Source organism: Coturnix japonica, chromosome 1 (genome assembly GCF_054131305.1).
Source record: "Coturnix japonica strain WE chromosome 1, WE-NBRP24, whole genome shotgun sequence".
In the NCBI taxonomy this organism is placed as follows: Eukaryota; Metazoa; Chordata; class Aves; order Galliformes; family Phasianidae; genus Coturnix; species Coturnix japonica.
In genome coordinates, this window is record NC_140663.1 from 52,120,985 (window position 1) to 52,136,928 (window position 15,944).

The following is a 15,944-nucleotide window of genomic DNA, read 5'->3' on the forward strand; positions in this document are numbered from 1 at the left end:
CACGTGCCCCACCACCCTCATTGGTGGCACCCAAGGGGCCGCAGCTTGTCCTTCTGCCTTACCTTTGATTCCTTTATGTAAGAGGCCTTTCTCTATTTAAAAAGAAAACACACGGGCGCATCTTGTGCCGTTCCTGCTGAGTGGATAATCACTTGGGACAGGGGTGTTTACTTGCACTGAGAATCCCACCCCCAGCTGGCACTGCTATTCCTGGCAGCAAGGCTCTGTGCTGCAGCCCACTTAGGGGCATTAGCCCTTCTGAGGTGCTGTCTTCTTGCACTTTGGCAGCAGCTTGGAAGAGCCATCATGTGCCACTGCCCCAGCTTTACAGCCCACTGAAGGTGCTCCAGAGGGAGGTGGTCACAGCCAATGCTCCCACTGGTTCAGCAGTGCCCTGAGGAGGTACTGAGGGTGATGCAGAATTTACTCCCATGTTGGCTGCAGCAGGACATGACCCAGTGATAGCTATGAGCATCTCCTAAACCTACTCCAGGTTGCTTCCATGATAGCCCCTGGTTTGTGTGTTCCAAGGGCAAGGCAAACCCAGCCCAAGTACAGCAGCTGCCCTTGGTCCTTCCATGAGCGGTGCCATTCAGGGCTGTGCTATCCTGACTCTGGGAGTGGCATAGACGAAACACTGACACCAGACCAGAGCATACCAGAGCTGATTACAAAGAGTCTCTAATTGTGTTCTGTACTGTGACAATGCAGAAAGAAATGGGGAGTCCTTTGCAGCCTCTTCAAAATATATTTTCCAGGGCTGGTTTGGAGGTAGGGGGGAGAAGATTCTGGTGGTTGGGCTGCACTGAGCCTGCATTGGGTGCAGGACGCAAGTAGACATATCTCTGTGCAGGTATGTGAACATATGTACATGAGGATCAGCTATTCTTAGACTTTCGCCCTTTTACTTTTGCTTTTGTCTTATTTTTTTCCAGTCCACATCCCATCTACACTCCCACGCCGAGTTACACACAAACCAGGCCAGTTATGTACATCCTCATTCCTCTTCCCCAGCTAAAAACTGTCCCTCTCCACTGTCTGGTCAGCATTGCAACTGGCTCGTGCCGACACCTCCCCATCCACCTCAGGACACCTGCCTCCCTCCCCACTCTGCTCATCCTCCACGTGGTTGGTCTCCTCATTGGCTGCCACCATGGCCTTGTCGGTGCCATGTGCTGGCTGGTGGTTATCACTGCTGTGCTCCTCGGCTTCCTGCACATCAGACTCTGCTTCTTCAGTGTCGCTCCCACCACCTGCTGAAGGGTTTTTCTCTGGGGGAGGCGTCTTCTTCCCTCGGTTCAGGCAGCAGTAGGTGGCCATGGCCAGGAAGAGAGCGGAGAGCGCCACCTCCGAGCCTGCCAAGTAGAAGATCACCTCGTAGTTCTTGAGAGCATCAACCAAGCGGCCTGGAGGTTGGAGAAGAAACAAGGTTAACCTCAGTCTAAGTACTCCTGGATGGACAGATCAGCACAAGTGGGCGGCACGTGGGGACCCATTTCTGAAAGGAAGAGCAAGAAGCCTGGGTATCTGAAATCACCCTGGGTAAGGAGATGGCCAACTGAAAGTCAAGCTGTGCCACCAGGGTCACTACTGTAAGAGCATGGGTTTGGTGCTTTCCCATGTTCTGGCAAGGCTAAACAATGGTGACACACTGACATCATGGCTGTGGTGGTCCACCTTCTTGCCAAGATGAGATCAGCCTCTGAGGACAAGGCTTTCTTGGAGGGCACACACCTCATGATTTCTCCGCCAAAGAGATATATCTTCTCTCACAGAGAAGGTGCTGAGGCACTGGCACAGGCTGCCAAAGAAGAGGTGGGTGTCTTACCCCTGGAGACATTCAAGGCCAAATTGGATAGGGCCCTGGACAATGTGGTCTACTGCTTGCTATAGTGGTTGGCAGCCCTGCCCGTGGCAGAGAGGTTGGAACTAGGTGATCTTTGAGGTCCATTCCAACCCGAGCCTTTCTTTGTTCTCCCAAATGTCTCAAGGCTGACAATGAAAAGAGAGTTCCCACTATAACTGAGATGGCATTTCCCAAGCTGAGATGAAGCTGTGGTGGCCAAAAGCTTCATCCCAGTCTTGCAGTCCTTACTGCAGATGTGACCCCTGGCCCCGGCTGTAATGAAACTGGCCCTGCATTCACAAACAGCAGGTGAATGTGCCCTTTTCACCCTGGCTGGACAGCAAGTGAGGATTGTGTGCATACGTGTGTGTGCAGCTTATCCTACAACGAGCCCCTCAGCCCCACAGAGGGGGAAACAGCTCAGGAGGATTACACCAAACAAAGACACTTTGTTCAGCCCCTTTCGTTCAGTCAAGTGACTGTGCCAAGAACGAGCTGTGGGGTTTGCAAGCACCCTCAAGCTTCATGTGCAAGTAGATCTTGCAGCAAAGTCCATTCAAGGTGGGGAAATGGGAGCCCCTCAGTCCTTGTGACTGTGCTCCACCAGTGACCCTGCTCCATCTCTATGTGAACTTGTACTCATATAGTGCAAAAGCACAGCTGAACTGAGGAGGGAGTTCCGCCTCTCAGTTCAGAGAGCTTCCAGGAGAACTTCTTTGAAACTGAGAAGTGGGGCCTTTATTCAAGGACCATGACCATAACCAATACCTGCAATCCTGTGGGATGGCAGCAAAACTAACCACATGCATTTTGCAACACGAGACCTACCTGCAGAGGGTGGGCCAATGAGCACAGCAAAAGCCTCGATAAGTAGGACCAGCCCGATGGCACTGGAGAACTTCTGGGAGCCAACGATGGCCATGAGCACCTCGAACTGCAGAGCCCCTACCATGCCGTAAGAAATGCCAAAAAAGACACAGAAGATGACCAGCCCCGTGTAATTGCTTGCCCTGGCACTGCAGATGTCTGTCAAGCCATTGAAGAGCATAGCGAAGCTGAACAGGTATGCCACGTGGGGACGCACCCACTTCAAACCTGCCACCATGCCACATGCTGGCCGGGCAAAGATGTCAATGAAACCAATGATGGAGAGCAAGAATGCAGCCTCTGTGTCTGGTACTCCTGTGTCCTTGGCGTAGTTGACCAACAAGATGGGGGGCACGAAGAGACCCAAGACCAGGATGAACTTTGAGATAGTGTAAATGATGAAGCCTCGGTTGGAAAAGATGCTAAAATCCAACAGCTTCTTTCCTTTCTTAGGCTTCTTTTTGGCTTTCTTGGCTTTCTTGGTTCCATCAGTGGTGCTGATGCCTTCCTCTGACTTGCCTCCCATGGGCAGCATCTCCTTGGCTTCATATTTGTCCCGAGCTTTCTCCATTTTCCGCTTCATTCCCGCATCCAGGGGTCTCATGACTGCCCCACAAGTGCAGCAGTTGAGCAGAAGGCCCCCCATGATGAGGAACCCTCCTCGCCAACCAAACTTCTCCAGCAGCACTTGCCCCAGTGGAGAAAGGGAAGAAAGGAAGACAGGGCTCCCGGCAGCAGCCAGTCCATTGGCAAGAGGTCGACGTTTGTCAAAGTAGGTGCCCAGCATGATCAGTGAGGGCTGGAAGTTCAGTGCCATACCCAGACCTATGAAAGGGTGAGAACCAGGAGGGAGAGATGGAGTGCAAGGATGTGAGATGTGTTTTGCAACAAGCTGAAACCCACCCGTTACTGCCCTAGTCCAGAAGTCCATCATGTGTTCCACACAAGCCTCTTCTCTACTGTCTTGCCCCTGGAAAAGATGGGTGAACAGCCTGTCTATCAGAACTGTATTTGAATCTGATAATGTGGCCACATTTAGACAGGATCTCTGCCTTACACAGGAACTTTGTCCCAATACCACTATATAATGCTGCCACTCCTGTTGCCAAGATCGCTAGGCATTGACAGCCTTTCTTCTGTCCCTCTCTCCTGATTGTTTACATTCAGCAGATACACCTCCTGCAGTGCAACATTCAAGACTAGATGCCTCCTGTGAGTGGGTGTAAATAGGTTGAGGGGTGACCTGATGCCAGACATGGCAATGCTAAAGGGCAACACAGTGCACTCTTGGCTCATCCATCAGTGTGCTCCTCCTACTCCTGGGGTTCTCACCTGTCAGCACACCAGCTGTCAAATAAAGCTCAATGATGTTGGTGGTAAAAGAAGCCAGAATCATCCCAGAGGAAGCTAGCAGCCCTCCAATGAGCATCACAGGCCGGCAGCCAAACTGGTTCACCATGACGCTACATACTGGTCCTGGGAGAAAGCAGAGGAGAGAAGGTAAGATTCCAGGAGATAGATAGACAGGACATGTGGGATGGGGCAGTGTGCCCAAACAGGGTACCAAGGAAGATGAAACACTAATGGAAAAAATCACTGCTTGGCTGTTTAGCTATACAACCCCTGGGCCGGGCCAAGGGACAGAAGCCCTGGTGTGGAGACCTTTGCCCTGCTCTGCATTGAACCACCTATTCTCTGGGAGCAATAAAGGAGTTGGTACTTCAGCAAACATCATGGGGCCTGTGGTGTGAGCCCAGAAATCTCCTGGGGCAGAGGAGACAGAGACATGAAATGTACTACACATCTAGAATGGTGTAGCAGGAGAACTGTCTTTGGCACATTGGTTCACGATAAGGCCATTGACTGTGCCCATGGGGACACAGTTTGGAACTCTAGCAGGGCAGGGGAGGCAAAAGTATGGTAGGAAGTATATCCAAGCATCACCTGTTCCATAGAGCATGGCCAGCATGATAGAGGAGATCCAGGCCGTGTCACTGTAGCCCACATGGAAATCTTTCATGAGCTCCTTGAAGTAGACACTGACAGCTTTTGGGAAGGCATAGGAGAAACCGGTGATCACAAAGCAGCCAAAGAGCACGATCCAGCCCCAGCCGCCATCTGGGGGCTTCACAGGAGCTGGGAGCTGCCCTTCCTCTGGGTCAGCTCTCCCCATTGTCTAGCCTGGGTGGGGAAAGGCAGGCCGGGAGGTGGGGTGACACAGGGAGACAGCAAGAGATCTGCAGATTCTGCAAGAGAAGAGCATAGCAGGCAAACATTTACTACAAGGTTTCCCTCCATGCCCCCTATATGTAGCCCTTGCACTCCTTTCCATGTTATACCTGACCAGACTTGGGAAATGGGTGAAGGTTGAGAGCATGGCGAACTGCAGTAATGGTTATTTGCATGCCAGAGAGATTAGGGATCCATACCTATCCAGAGGGGCCGCAACAAAGCCAAAGGGGGGAGAAGGAGGGAATTAGAGGATATGTCTTGTGAGTTGCTCTCAGGACTCCTAAGCTGCACAAGAATTTTGCTCCATTTGGCTGCTGTAAGAGCGTATTTCTTATTTCTCCCCTAGGTACCAGGTTTCTGCCATTCCCCTTCCAACACTAACTACCTCAGTTCCTTCCACATCGAAGCTTATTTTCATACCTGTATGCAAAGTCATCACTGATCTTTGATTTATTACTCTCCAGTAGCATCAGAAGGTATTAGAAAGCGCACACAAAACGACACCAAATGGTCTTAGTCAGTGGCATACCTCGGCCCTTTTTGCCTGAGCCCCTCTTCCAGCCTCACTCTTCTTGCTCCTGTCCTTCACCACAAATCAGATCAAACAATTAGACCCTTTGCATTTCATCTTCCTAGCAAGAAAACATTCGTCCACCTGTTGGACAGCCACAGCATCACCTTTTAATGATGAGTCAACAGCATCTGATCACATTAGATAAACATCCATGGGTAATGCTTGAGTCTAGGGCTGGATGGGTACCTGCAGGAGCCCCTTCCATGGCACAACACACCTATACAGAAAGGTATGTAAGAGCATTTACCTGGCTGCAGCTCGATGCTGGCTGACAAAGATGAGGTGAAGCTGAGCAGCTGACACGTGGAGCTCCCTCCAAGCCAACGTGCTGCAGCACAGTTCTGCTGGAGCTTTATCCCAGCTCTGAGCAACCAGTTCGGAGCCTCCTCAATCACAACGCTCTAGTGCGCACGCGGGCTCCTCTGCTCACCACTGCACACGGTGGTCACACCATGTACTCTGTACCTGCCTCTGCATACACTGCAGCTTGCTATTATTTTCTACACAGTTAAGCAGCTTTATTCTTGTGTAAAAATACCCCACATTAAAGCTCGTCAACAGTGCTTGCCCTGGGCATTGCATGCAGGTGGACCCATAGTGAGCATTGCCATGGGTCTAGCTGTAACTGGAGAGGTATAACTCCTAGTGAGGAGTCTTGTACCAGGAACAGAGGTTACCAACCCTGGCCAGGTGAAGGCCATGCAGAAAAACCTCACTGTACCAGGAAAGCTGCATTACTACCAGCATCCAGGAGTGTCCACACAAATATGAGGATGTCTCCTGGTTCCTCAATTGAGTATGCATATGTTGGGAAGGGTTCAATAAATGCAAAGGCTACAATTTCTGCCACTAGCCTACAAAAACCACCACAGGAAAGCCTTCACTAAAGAATGAAATGAATACAGGCCTTCAGAAGCTGCCATACGTGCTCAGACGCAAGCACCCCTCTGCATCACTGACCTCTGCAATGAAGCGATGAGCGCCAAAGACCTCAGAGACCGAGCAGATCAGTCCAGCTGGTACTCCTTTGCTCTGGGTGCGTGTGCCCGGTCAGATGGCCCCACAGGTTCTTTGCTTCATGGTGGGCACAGGGTGACAGCGGCAGAACCCTGGTGCCTTTTGAGCAGCCTCTTGTGCCCTGCTGCTTTCTTCAGGGCAGCCACGTCCTCACTGCAGAGCTAATCCCTCTGTCAGCCTACTTTCCTCCAGCTCCAATGCCACCCTCTGCAAAACCACCCGCAGAGGGGATGCCCCACACAGGGGACCCCCTTGCCTCCTCTGGGTGGATGCAGGCAGTGTGGATCTGGGTCAGTGGCTGATTATGGCTTCAGGTTGACGAAGACCAGCAGGTGCTGAGAGCGCAGAACGCACTTCTCCACTTTTAAGAAGCTTTTCCAGCCAATAGGGAGGAGGAGGCTGCGTGCCGCAGCCCGAATCCCACAGTAATCCCATGGCCTGCCACGGGGCTCCTCACTGCTCTCCCGGCAGAACTGGGCAGGTTGGGAGGGGGCAAAGGAGGAAGAAGAGGACCGCCTGTGATGGGCTGAGCAGGAGACCAGGTGCAGGGGAAGAACATAGCAGAGATCCATGTTTCAGTGAGGGGCAGAACACAGGATGGAGCTGCTTCACACAATCTCCCCAAGTGCCTGCTGCCTCCTCCATGCTCCTGGGTTAAGGCAAAGCCAAGGGGGGCATGCCCAGCAGAGAGTGAAGAGCAGGTAGAGTAGCTGAGGGATTACCATCCTCATGGCTGGATTTGCTGCTAGGACATCCATTCCACCCTCAGCAGCCACCCCAAAACAAACCCCCTGCATGGCTGCTATTCAATTGCCACCATGGTTCCCAACCACACGTGGGGAAGCCCATTCCCCTGCAGGCTGTGGGGCCAGGGTTTTGGGGCCCACATGTTAATCCTCCCAAGCCTCTTAGTCCTTGTGCCCCATCAGTGGGGAAGGAGGCACATGCGGGGCCCGCAGGTCTTGGCAGCGCACACAGCCAGGGTTTAATTTCTATTAATAAGGCTAATCGGCTCAGGCCTGGGCTGCTGCTTGTGCTCCCTTCCAGGGAGGGAGGGCAGCCTGGTAGCAGGGCCAGGATGGCGGGGCCTGGCTGTGGGTGAGAAGATGGCTGCCAGGCCTTATCCTTCAGCCTGAGGCCTACCGGGCCCTGTGAGACCTACCCATGCATGGCAGCCTGGTGGGAGCCAGAAAGCAGGGCTGTGCTGCCCTCCAGTGACAGCAGAACAAGGGCTGGCTGGTGGGGCTGGCAGAAGGTCAAGCAGCCCCTCATGCCCTGGCTTTTAGGGGAGTCACGTCCTTCTCTCCATGCCCTCTAAGCACAGCAAAGGCTTGGCTGCTGGAACATCTATGGAAGCAGCATTCCGTTTTATTTCAAAACGCTTTCTCCACAAGACATCTGGTGGAAGAGCAGGACAGCAACACTGGGCTCCGTCGCCTCCTTCCCTGTGCACAGGAGCTGACTGGCCAGGGAAGGGGTCAGCTGGTAGTGAGGAAGGGCTGAAACAAACATGGCTGCCAAAGGGGCCAAGAGCCCTTCAGCCAAGCCACATCACTGGCAGCTTTGTGGCAGCCATCTCTCTCTGGGGTTCATGTTCTCAGCAGCAAAATCTGGCAAGTGTCCTTCTCCCAGACCATCAGAATTGCCCCCCTCTCCCTCCCAGTCTCCCAGGCCACCATCAGCAGGCTTCTCCCATTCAAGCACAGTAACCACACAGGGGTGGAGGGCAACCCAAAGAGGGCCTGCTTCTGGCTACAGCATGCCAGACAGCCATGAGACAGATCCCCATGTCCCAGAGGGAAGGGAGGGATAGAGAGAGGTCACTCCGTGAGCGGTAGCCTGAGGTCACTGCCCGATAGGGGTTGCAGCCTGTCACTCCTATGCCTTCCTCTTCCCTGCAGTACCACTTCATCGGATAATGGGTGCGGAGCGATCGTTGGTGACCGTGGGACGTAGCTTGACTGTGGCAAAGGGGTTGGTACCTCTGAAAGGGAAAAGGAGACAGACCACATCAAGCGACCTGGGAAGACCATGCTGGGTAGCTGATGACCAAGCAACAGCTGTTAAGTCTTCTACAGTAATAGTACTGTAATAATGCCATTCTTTCAAGTGGTTCCAGAGTACAAGCCCATGTTTCACTCTTACCTTGGGAAGAGTTCAGGTGGCTGGTCAAACACTCCAGATTTCTGCAGTGAAAAGAAAGGCAACTGTGAGTGGTGTGGAGGGGGTGAGGGAAAGAAGAGACAAAAGTGGAGCAGGGGACACTGCACACTTGAAAGCAGATTTTGCAAAAAGCTTGAGTGAATTAGGAGCCCAACTCCTATTAACAGGGCTCTGAGTCCTTATTCATTCAAACTTTGCATATTACCTGTGGCAGCTGGTTGTCCCTACACCACAGGTTCCCTGTTCCCCTAGGAAACCTCCTTTGTTTTGAGGAAGAAGGGAGATGCCTCAGATACCCTAAGTGTAATGTCTAAAGAGCACAGCAAACAGGGCTGGGCTGGTCTACATTCCACCCTGCCAGCACAGCCAGAGATGCCCCCTCATGTTTCCTACCCACTCTAGCAAAGAGTTCATTGTCAGTGTCCTCACATATTCCCTGCACCTGCAGGGAATGCAAGAACGCTGGTACCCTGCCCAACACTAGGTATTGCTCAAATGTGAACCAACCTGAGGGAGAAAAACAGAGCTAGGTCCTGTGGCCCTTATCCTTGGCCAGCACATGATGAAGGACCAGTGACAACTGTGATGGCCTGCTAATGCAAACCATTTTCTGTAGCTGGTGGCAGACTTGCTGTGTATGCTGGCTCAACTAGAGGGTATTTGGGGCAGAAGTTTAGAGCAATGCTGATTCTTTCCAAACGTCTAATGAGGTTCAGTTGTTTTGTCACCAAAATTTAAATGCTCTACACACATCATTGTTCAATCTCAGGTCTATCCCTATACTGTAGCCTTGGGATGGATGGAAATCAGTAACCCAGAGGCCACAGACTTTAGAGCCAATTCCCCTCCGTGCTGTGCAGCCTGAGTCTTCCTGAAACCATGGAACAGGTCATGAGAGGGAAAGTAAAAGGCTAATTAAATGTGTCCCAGTCCTTTAAGCCATTCAGTTTCCTACAACTTCATACCGGCCTAGAACCACTGACTAGAAATGAGGTTTCCCAGCCTTGTGCAACTGAGCAAGAAGCACCTTGCATGCACCACCTCTTATGAGAGGTCCTCATTTTCAACTGTCCTCCACTTTAACTTTCACTGTTCTCACCAGTCAATGCCTCACAACTGGAAGCAACATTACATGGAGAGTTCAATTCCCAACGTGCCTCCTGTGAGCCATGGGTTGGAAATTCCTTGTTCTAAGACTCCAAAATGGCAGATGCTCTCAGCCTTTACCCTTAGTTCTCTGCCTATTCCAGATGTGATTTTTAATCCAAGCCTTGCTCAAATTTGGAAGAGGACCAATGAAGCTGCTCTCTATTAACTGAAGGGAGAAGAAGGATGGCATCTCTGTCAGCTGGTCAGCCACCCCCAGCCCAGCCTGATCACTCCATGGTCCTACTATTAGCAGAAAGAGGTGCTGCCCCGGAGCCACCAGAAATCAGGCTGGGAAGTCATGGAGAAAAGGACTGAACTGAAGGGGCCCTGGTGAGCAAAAAAACAGAGAAAAAATGAAAAGGGCAGGAGCACAAAGACAGTCCCTGGAAGAGGAAATCCAGGCACTGAGGATCTGCACAAACAAAATTGACTGTAGGGCATCAGGACATGGTTGCATGAGAAGAGAATGGATGAGAAAGGCCAGTGCTAACAAGACACCTAATTTCAGGAAGGGAAGAGGGCACATGTCAACATATCATAAGCATTTTTCTTAATGCTGCAGAACAGGATGGAATGCCAGTACCATTGGAAGGATCCACTTCCCTCCACATACACCAGTCAGCCCTCCTGCACTCACCTTCGAACCACCTGAGGTCACCGGCACACTCTGGTGACTGCTGGCACCCACTGGTGCAGGAGGTGGGTTTGGCACAGCAGCTTGGGCAGCAGCAGACCAGCTAGAGGAAGAAACACTGGGATGGTCCAAGATGTCATCCATACTGTGACTGCTCCGAAGCGGGAAAGACCTGAGCAACAAGAGGAGACAGTGAGAGGAGAGTCAAAGAGCAAGGAAAGGGGAGCAGCACAGATGCCAGCCACAGAGACATCTCCAGAGAAAATATGCAGCCTGCACCTGAAACGGGCATCTAGAGCACACATACTAGTGTGAAAGACCTACGAGGTGGCAGGCACTTCATTTTCTTGCTGGCCAATTGCCCTCCTCTTACCTGACAGGTGGCTCCTCTGTGTCCCTCGCATCCTCCAGAGGCTTGACATAAGCTTCAGGGAACCAGCCACATCTAAGACACAGAAAGAGAGAGCAATGAGCTCCAGGTGAACCAGTCTGGGGGTCTATCTACACCCTTGTCTCAGAAGCTATGCTCTATTTCCCAGGGCAAAGCAGCTGCACCCCCCAGAACTCTTATCAGAAGAAAGGCACTACTCTTGCTCATCTTGCAGCTGAGTGACCCAGAGCATGGATCACAGACCCCATGTGCACGAGGGCAAGCTTCACCAATAGGTGTCAGTTGCTAACACCATAGGGAGTAATTCAGTAAGCGCTGGGTGCAGCAGTTTCCATGCCCTGTCTGTGCTGGAGCTGAGAAATGCCAGGCCTCTCAGGTAACTCCAGCAATTCACAGCTGGCTCCCATGGCAGGAACCACTCAGCCATGCGAGTCAGGAGGTATCACCAGGGCTCTGGCTTTCGTCACCCACCCTGGCCCTGCCTCATTTCTTTTCCTGCTCAAGCAGGCCGGGGACATGACACAGGAGAGACAAAAAGACAAAGCCCGTTTACTGCACTGAAGTCTCACATACGTGGACGAGCCCTCCAGCTTGCCATACAGCCAGCCATTCTGCGCCTCTGGCATCAGCACCATGATGACATCCCCGGGATCGAAGCGCAGCAGGGTCCGGTTGGCTCCTGTGGTGTGGGGCGCAATAGCCTGCACTCTCACCGTGCCGCTCCTCCTGCCTTCGCTGCTGCTGCTGGCCTCACCAAAGGAACCAGAGCGAGAGACACGGCCAGCGGGGAGCAAACCTGCAGAGAGGCATTAGAGGGGTCTGGATAGAACTCAGCATCCTCAAGGACACCAGTGCTCTGTGGTCATTGGCCACAGGCATCGTCTACCACAAAGTACTACTGACCCTCTTCCTGACCCTGCTGTTGAATATGGGCCATTTTTATTTCTCTCTCTCTCTCTCTCTCTCTCTCTCTCTCTCTTTTCCTTTTAATTCATTAATTGAAAAGAGTTTAAGCTGAAATTTGTGTTGAATGAGAAGCAGTTGAGCCCTGGATGGACTCTACTCTGAAGGCCAAGCTTCTCCCCGTTTCATGCAGCACTGTCCTCCCCAGCTCCCCATATAATGACCCCTCACTACGTCCAGGGATGTGGCTGAGGACCCACTGTTTAATAGCTGTGGTCCCTCCCTGAACCCAACCCTGCTCCCAGAGAAACCCAGCTCCTGGACATGAGACATACTAGTTGATGGTGTCCTCTGCAGTGGTCGTCTGGGGACCTCTGGTTGAGGAGATAGTCTCATTTCTGGTGTCTCCTGAGAGAAGATGCTGGACCGACTCCCAGCCATGGAAGGAGCAAAGTCCCCAAGGGATCTCTGTTGGAAGGAAAGGAGTCTGGGTTCATGGCCATTGAGGCTGTGTCACACAAGAGACACCCAAGCCTGGCCTTGCCCTGCAAGCTCAGAAGGGCAGAGCAGCCTTGGCTACCACCACGGTAAAGGCTGCCCATGTGCTCCTCACCGTCTCCAGGTGAGTAGGCGTGAGCCGGCCTGACGGATAGCCCTGGCCATGGGAGCTGGCGAGCAGGCCCTGCACATGGCTGTTGGAGGGGTTGCGGCTGGCCTCCAGCTGCTCCTTCCATTGTGGTGCTTTGGTCTGGATCATGCCCCGGGCCTGGGAAAAGAGAGAAAAGAGGCAGTGATGGAGATGACACTCACACGTTCAAATCCTTACCATACTTCTCCAGCTGAGGGCAGTCAACCCAGATCCCTGCCTGATCCATGCTCAAAACCCTGCCTTCACCCAATGGGTTCACCAAGCCCTAGGTCTCTCCTGCCTGCATGTTCCCCTCCAGTCACTCAGCTCTGCTCCCCAGGGCCATACCCTGCTGTAGAACTGTAGGAGAGTGTTGTAGAGCATCTGGTGCTTTTCAGCCAGGAAGCGGTAGCGGCGTTTCTCCTCCAGCTCAGCCTCCCGCTGGCTGTTGGAGAGGAATGCCTGCATCTCCGAGCGCAGCCGCATCACGTTCTCCTGGGTCACAGGGGAAAGGAGGAAGAGGTCAGTGGAAATACAACATTCAGAAGGAGAAATGTTGAATTGGGTGGTTATGTCTCCCAGCTTCCCAGCACAGAGGAGCTAGTGCACAGGGACCACATCCTTGCACACTGAGTCTTGCTAAATGAGGCAAAAGCTTGGCAGGTTCTGCAGGATTGAGTTCCACAGGTTAGCAGCACCCTGTAGAAGAGGAGTTTCCTCTTTTCTAGGTAAGTCTGCTGCCTTCTGACTGTCGGGGACAATCCCTTGGTTTTACAGGAAGGGCAGAGCTGCTCTTTCCCAGCTCTGCTTCCTGCAATCCCTGCTCACCTTCATCTCCCGGACATTTTTATCACGGGCCCTCTCCATCCTCCAGAGCTCTGCCGTGCACTTCTCCAGGTTGTTGGCTTTGCGCCGGTACTCCAGCTCATACTGCTTCTGGCTCTCCTGTCAGGTAGAAAGCGGGTTCAGTGAGGAACCAGGGACATCACAGTCCGTGAGAGAAGAAGGTAAGCCTTCTACCCCACCTCCTGCACGATGTCTTAGGTGGCAGAGAAACAAGGAGGGCCAAGGAGTGGAAAGAATCTCAGCACTCACACTGATGAACTGCACATCCATTTTGGAGTTCTTCTCCATGTGCTGCAGTAGGTCCACATGGAACGTCTGAGCCTGGAAGAGAGAAAGGCTCTGCAACACACCTCTGTCACGTGCAGCAGGGATGGCAGGGAGGCAGTGCCTGCCTGCAGGCACCGAGGAGGAAAGAAATGGGGTGAACTGGGCAAACGCCAGCAAGCTGCAGGATGGGAAGTCCTTGTTTGTCCCCACTTGCACAATAGCCCCAAGGAAAACCACTCACCACAACTTGTAAATCAGAGCTCAGGAGCCTCTGTGTGTCAGACATCTGCATCAGGATTTCACCTTCAGTGAAAAGAGAAGGGAAAGGGTGGAAAAATGCCATGGCTGTTTCCTGGTGTGACCAGGGAAGCTGAGCAGCATTGTGCCACCACAGATGATATGCGGGTGTGAAAGTCCAACAGTGTATGGCCCTCTGCATCTCCAGAGGCTTTAAGCCTTTGGTTAGAGGATCTGCTTTCCCCCAGTAGCTGGAAAGGGACCAATTAATGGGGAAAGCTCCTTCCTGGACAGGAGTGGTGTGTGCGAGAGCCTTACCCAGCACGTGTGAGGTGGAGCTCTGCAGCGCTCGCTCCCCAATCTTTTCGATTGCCTTAAAGTAGACTTCAGCTGCTTTGGATAATGCTGTGTGGAGAGGAGAGGAGAAGTAAAGATCAAATCTGCCTTCCCACCAGCCCCAGAAAGCAATGTTCAGGAGATTCACTCTATACCTCCTTGATAGGTCTCTCCTCATCTATACCTACTAACAGGTCACAGAGCAGAAGGAAAGCTTAGGACATGCCATGAGGTGAGACCAGCAGCCTCCCAGCACACAGCAGACACTCAGGAGAGAACCCACTCACCATGGAAGGCACGCAAGTAGTTGTTTCCCAGATACACCAGGTTCTCCAGCGCAGGGTTAAACTGCTCCAAGATGCTCTATGGACAGGCAGAAGCAGGTTAATGCTGATCTTCCCGATGTACCATGTCAATACCAGAGGGCAAGGTGGGTGCTGGAGAGCTACACTGTCACCTAAAGATGGCTTTCTCCCTGGGCCCCATGTTCCTTAGCTGCTGCAGACAGGGCAATAACTACATGGAGATCTCCCTGAGCCTGCACAGGTGAAGGTCATCACCTATCACGCAGGTACAAACATTATTCTTCCTGTCCGGGATCTGATGCACCGCCAACATCAGCAGCTTGATAAGAGAAGGGATGGACTGCTTCAAATCAACCCATCGCTTTTATTTGCTGATAAACATATTTATCAGAGAGTTTTTATTGCTTACAGTATAGCAGCAGAGCAGAGGCTGGAATAAGGAATTACAATTCTCCCAGCCCTCGCTACCTTGCTGCAGCACTGCCGTGCATAGGGAAGCATTAGTGAGATCAGGCTGTTCTTCCCAGCAAGACGGAAACAACCAACTAAACTGACTGCTACCAGCAGCCAAGGTGTACGACCCTTCCATAAAGGAGCTTCAGGTCCAAGCCACGCTGACTGCCCAATTTCTTTATGGGTCTGCCATAAGACCCATGCCACGCTCCCCTCATGGCAGCCACTGCTCCCAAACCCAGCCCAGAGCCCACAAGAGCTGCTGCAGCTCAGCTCCGGGACAGATCCAGCCCTCAGCTGTCCCCCTGAAAGATTCTCCTGCAGAAATCATCTCCTCTCCTCTCAGCTGTACATCTCCCCCAGGCAGACAGGAGCAGCCTTCAGTGCCCGTACTCACCTTATAGATGGAGATGGTGGATCTGTAGGACAGGTCCATCTCTCCGGGCTTTTCGCTCTCCTGCGGATGAGCAAGGGGCAAAGGAGAGCTGGTCTGGAGGAGCCCTTCCGCAGAGCTGGCTGGATGGAGAGCCTGTCGCTGGCAAGGAATGACAGCAGGAAGACACAGCCGTGGTACAAAGGGAACAGAGCACTGTTGGAGTTTAATAATTCACCAGCCAAGAGGTTGGAACTTGATCCTTGGATGTAACCAGACTCTGGTGAGAGAGGAATCCTGCAACAGCCAGCAAGGGCATGTGACCGCCTGCTTGAATTATTGATTGCCAGCTCAGTGCCCAGCTCCCCCTGCTCTGGCACCTGCAGAGCCAGCCACCTGCCAGAGTCACACCTTGCTCGCTGCCTCTGGCCCTCCCACCTGCCCGCAGGTGGCTCGCTTGGCCTTCCCACGCTGCTGGAACATCCTCAGGTCCCACTGACCGGGAGATCCCTATAGGCTTGTGATCACAGGCAGCAAATAGGAGGGAGAAAAAAGTAAAAACACAACCAACCTCCAAACAGGTTCCAGCTCTTCCCTGCCCTCTAATCCCCCACACTCCTAAGCCTTCCTCCCAATCCCAGTCTCACTGAGGCTCCCCAGTGCCAGCACCCCCCTGTTCTCCCTGCCTGCCTAGACCCTGAGCACAGCATCACTCACAGGAAC

General features: G+C 52.7%; 2 protein-coding genes and 1 long non-coding RNA gene across 6 annotated transcripts; 1 reads left to right on the plus strand and 2 right to left on the minus strand.

Moving 5' to 3' along the window:
• Positions 1–901: 901 nt before the first annotated feature.
• SLC16A8 (solute carrier family 16 member 8) lies at positions 902–6,873 on the minus strand. 3 transcript variants are annotated; one of them, XM_015862974.3, is made up of 5 exons: positions 6,480–6,873; positions 4,658–4,959; positions 4,046–4,189; positions 2,675–3,538; positions 902–1,406 (listed from the first exon to the last, which is right to left on the minus strand). In XM_015862974.3, exons 2-5 carry the CDS (start codon positions 4,884–4,886, stop codon positions 1,015–1,017), a joined length of 1,629 nt encoding a protein of 542 aa, XP_015718460.2. In that variant the 5' UTR covers positions 4,887–4,959; positions 6,480–6,873; the 3' UTR covers positions 902–1,014. The 3 variants fall into 3 exon arrangements, with proteins under 3 accessions (XP_015718460.2, XP_085375547.1, XP_085375553.1); XM_085519421.1 differs by lacking the exon at positions 6,480–6,873 and adding an exon at positions 5,767–5,904; XM_085519427.1 differs by lacking the exon at positions 6,480–6,873 and adding an exon at positions 5,475–5,574.
• Positions 4,099–4,442, plus strand: LOC146762415 (uncharacterized). The gene is made up of 2 exons (XR_014935840.1): positions 4,099–4,213; positions 4,326–4,442. It is a non-coding gene; the product is annotated as an uncharacterized LOC146762415 (long non-coding RNA).
• Positions 6,874–7,882: 1,009 nt separating the features above from the next.
• On the minus strand, positions 7,883–15,760 carry BAIAP2L2 (BAR/IMD domain containing adaptor protein 2 like 2). 2 transcript variants are annotated; one of them, XM_085519542.1, is made up of 15 exons: positions 15,633–15,760; positions 15,246–15,518; positions 14,378–14,453; positions 14,073–14,159; positions 13,759–13,820; positions 13,500–13,571; positions 13,233–13,349; positions 12,753–12,899; positions 12,390–12,542; positions 12,112–12,244; positions 11,447–11,669; positions 10,856–10,927; positions 10,486–10,654; positions 8,682–8,722; positions 7,883–8,520 (listed from the first exon to the last, which is right to left on the minus strand). In XM_085519542.1, the coding sequence occupies exons 2-15, from the start codon at positions 15,282–15,284 to the stop codon at positions 8,445–8,447; spliced, it is 1,467 nt and encodes a 488-aa protein (XP_085375668.1). In that variant the 5' UTR covers positions 15,285–15,518; positions 15,633–15,760; the 3' UTR covers positions 7,883–8,444. The 2 variants fall into 2 exon arrangements, with proteins under 2 accessions (XP_085375668.1, XP_085375677.1); XM_085519551.1 differs by lacking the exons at positions 13,759–13,820; positions 14,073–14,159; positions 14,378–14,453; positions 15,246–15,518; positions 15,633–15,760 and having other exon boundaries at positions 13,430–13,558.
• Between the last annotated feature and the right edge of the window lie 184 nt (positions 15,761–15,944).

Bases quoted from the DNA above. Each gene is read 5' to 3' on its own strand.
- SLC16A8 (XM_015862974.3), bottom strand. From the start codon at position 4,886: ATGGGGAGAGCTGACCCAGAGGAAGGGCAGCTCCCAGCTCCTGTGAAG. The intron at 4,190-4,657 runs GTGATGCTTGGA...GCTTTCTCCCAG, and splicing joins GGCCATGCTCTATGGAACAG to GACCAGTATGTAGCGTCATG. The intron at 3,539-4,045 runs GTGAGAACCCCA...ACCCTTTCATAG, and splicing joins GACAGCTGGTGTGCTGACAG to GTCTGGGTATGGCACTGAAC.
- BAIAP2L2 (XM_085519542.1), bottom strand. From the start codon at position 15,284: ATGGACCTGTCCTACAGATCCACCATCTCCATCTATAAG. The intron at 12,245-12,389 runs GTGAGGAGCACA...TCCTTCCAACAG, and splicing joins CGCCTACTCACCTGGAGACG to AGATCCCTTGGGGACTTTGC. The intron at 10,928-11,446 runs GTATGTGAGACT...TCTGTGTCTTAG, and splicing joins AAGCTGGAGGGCTCGTCCAC to ATGTGGCTGGTTCCCTGAAG.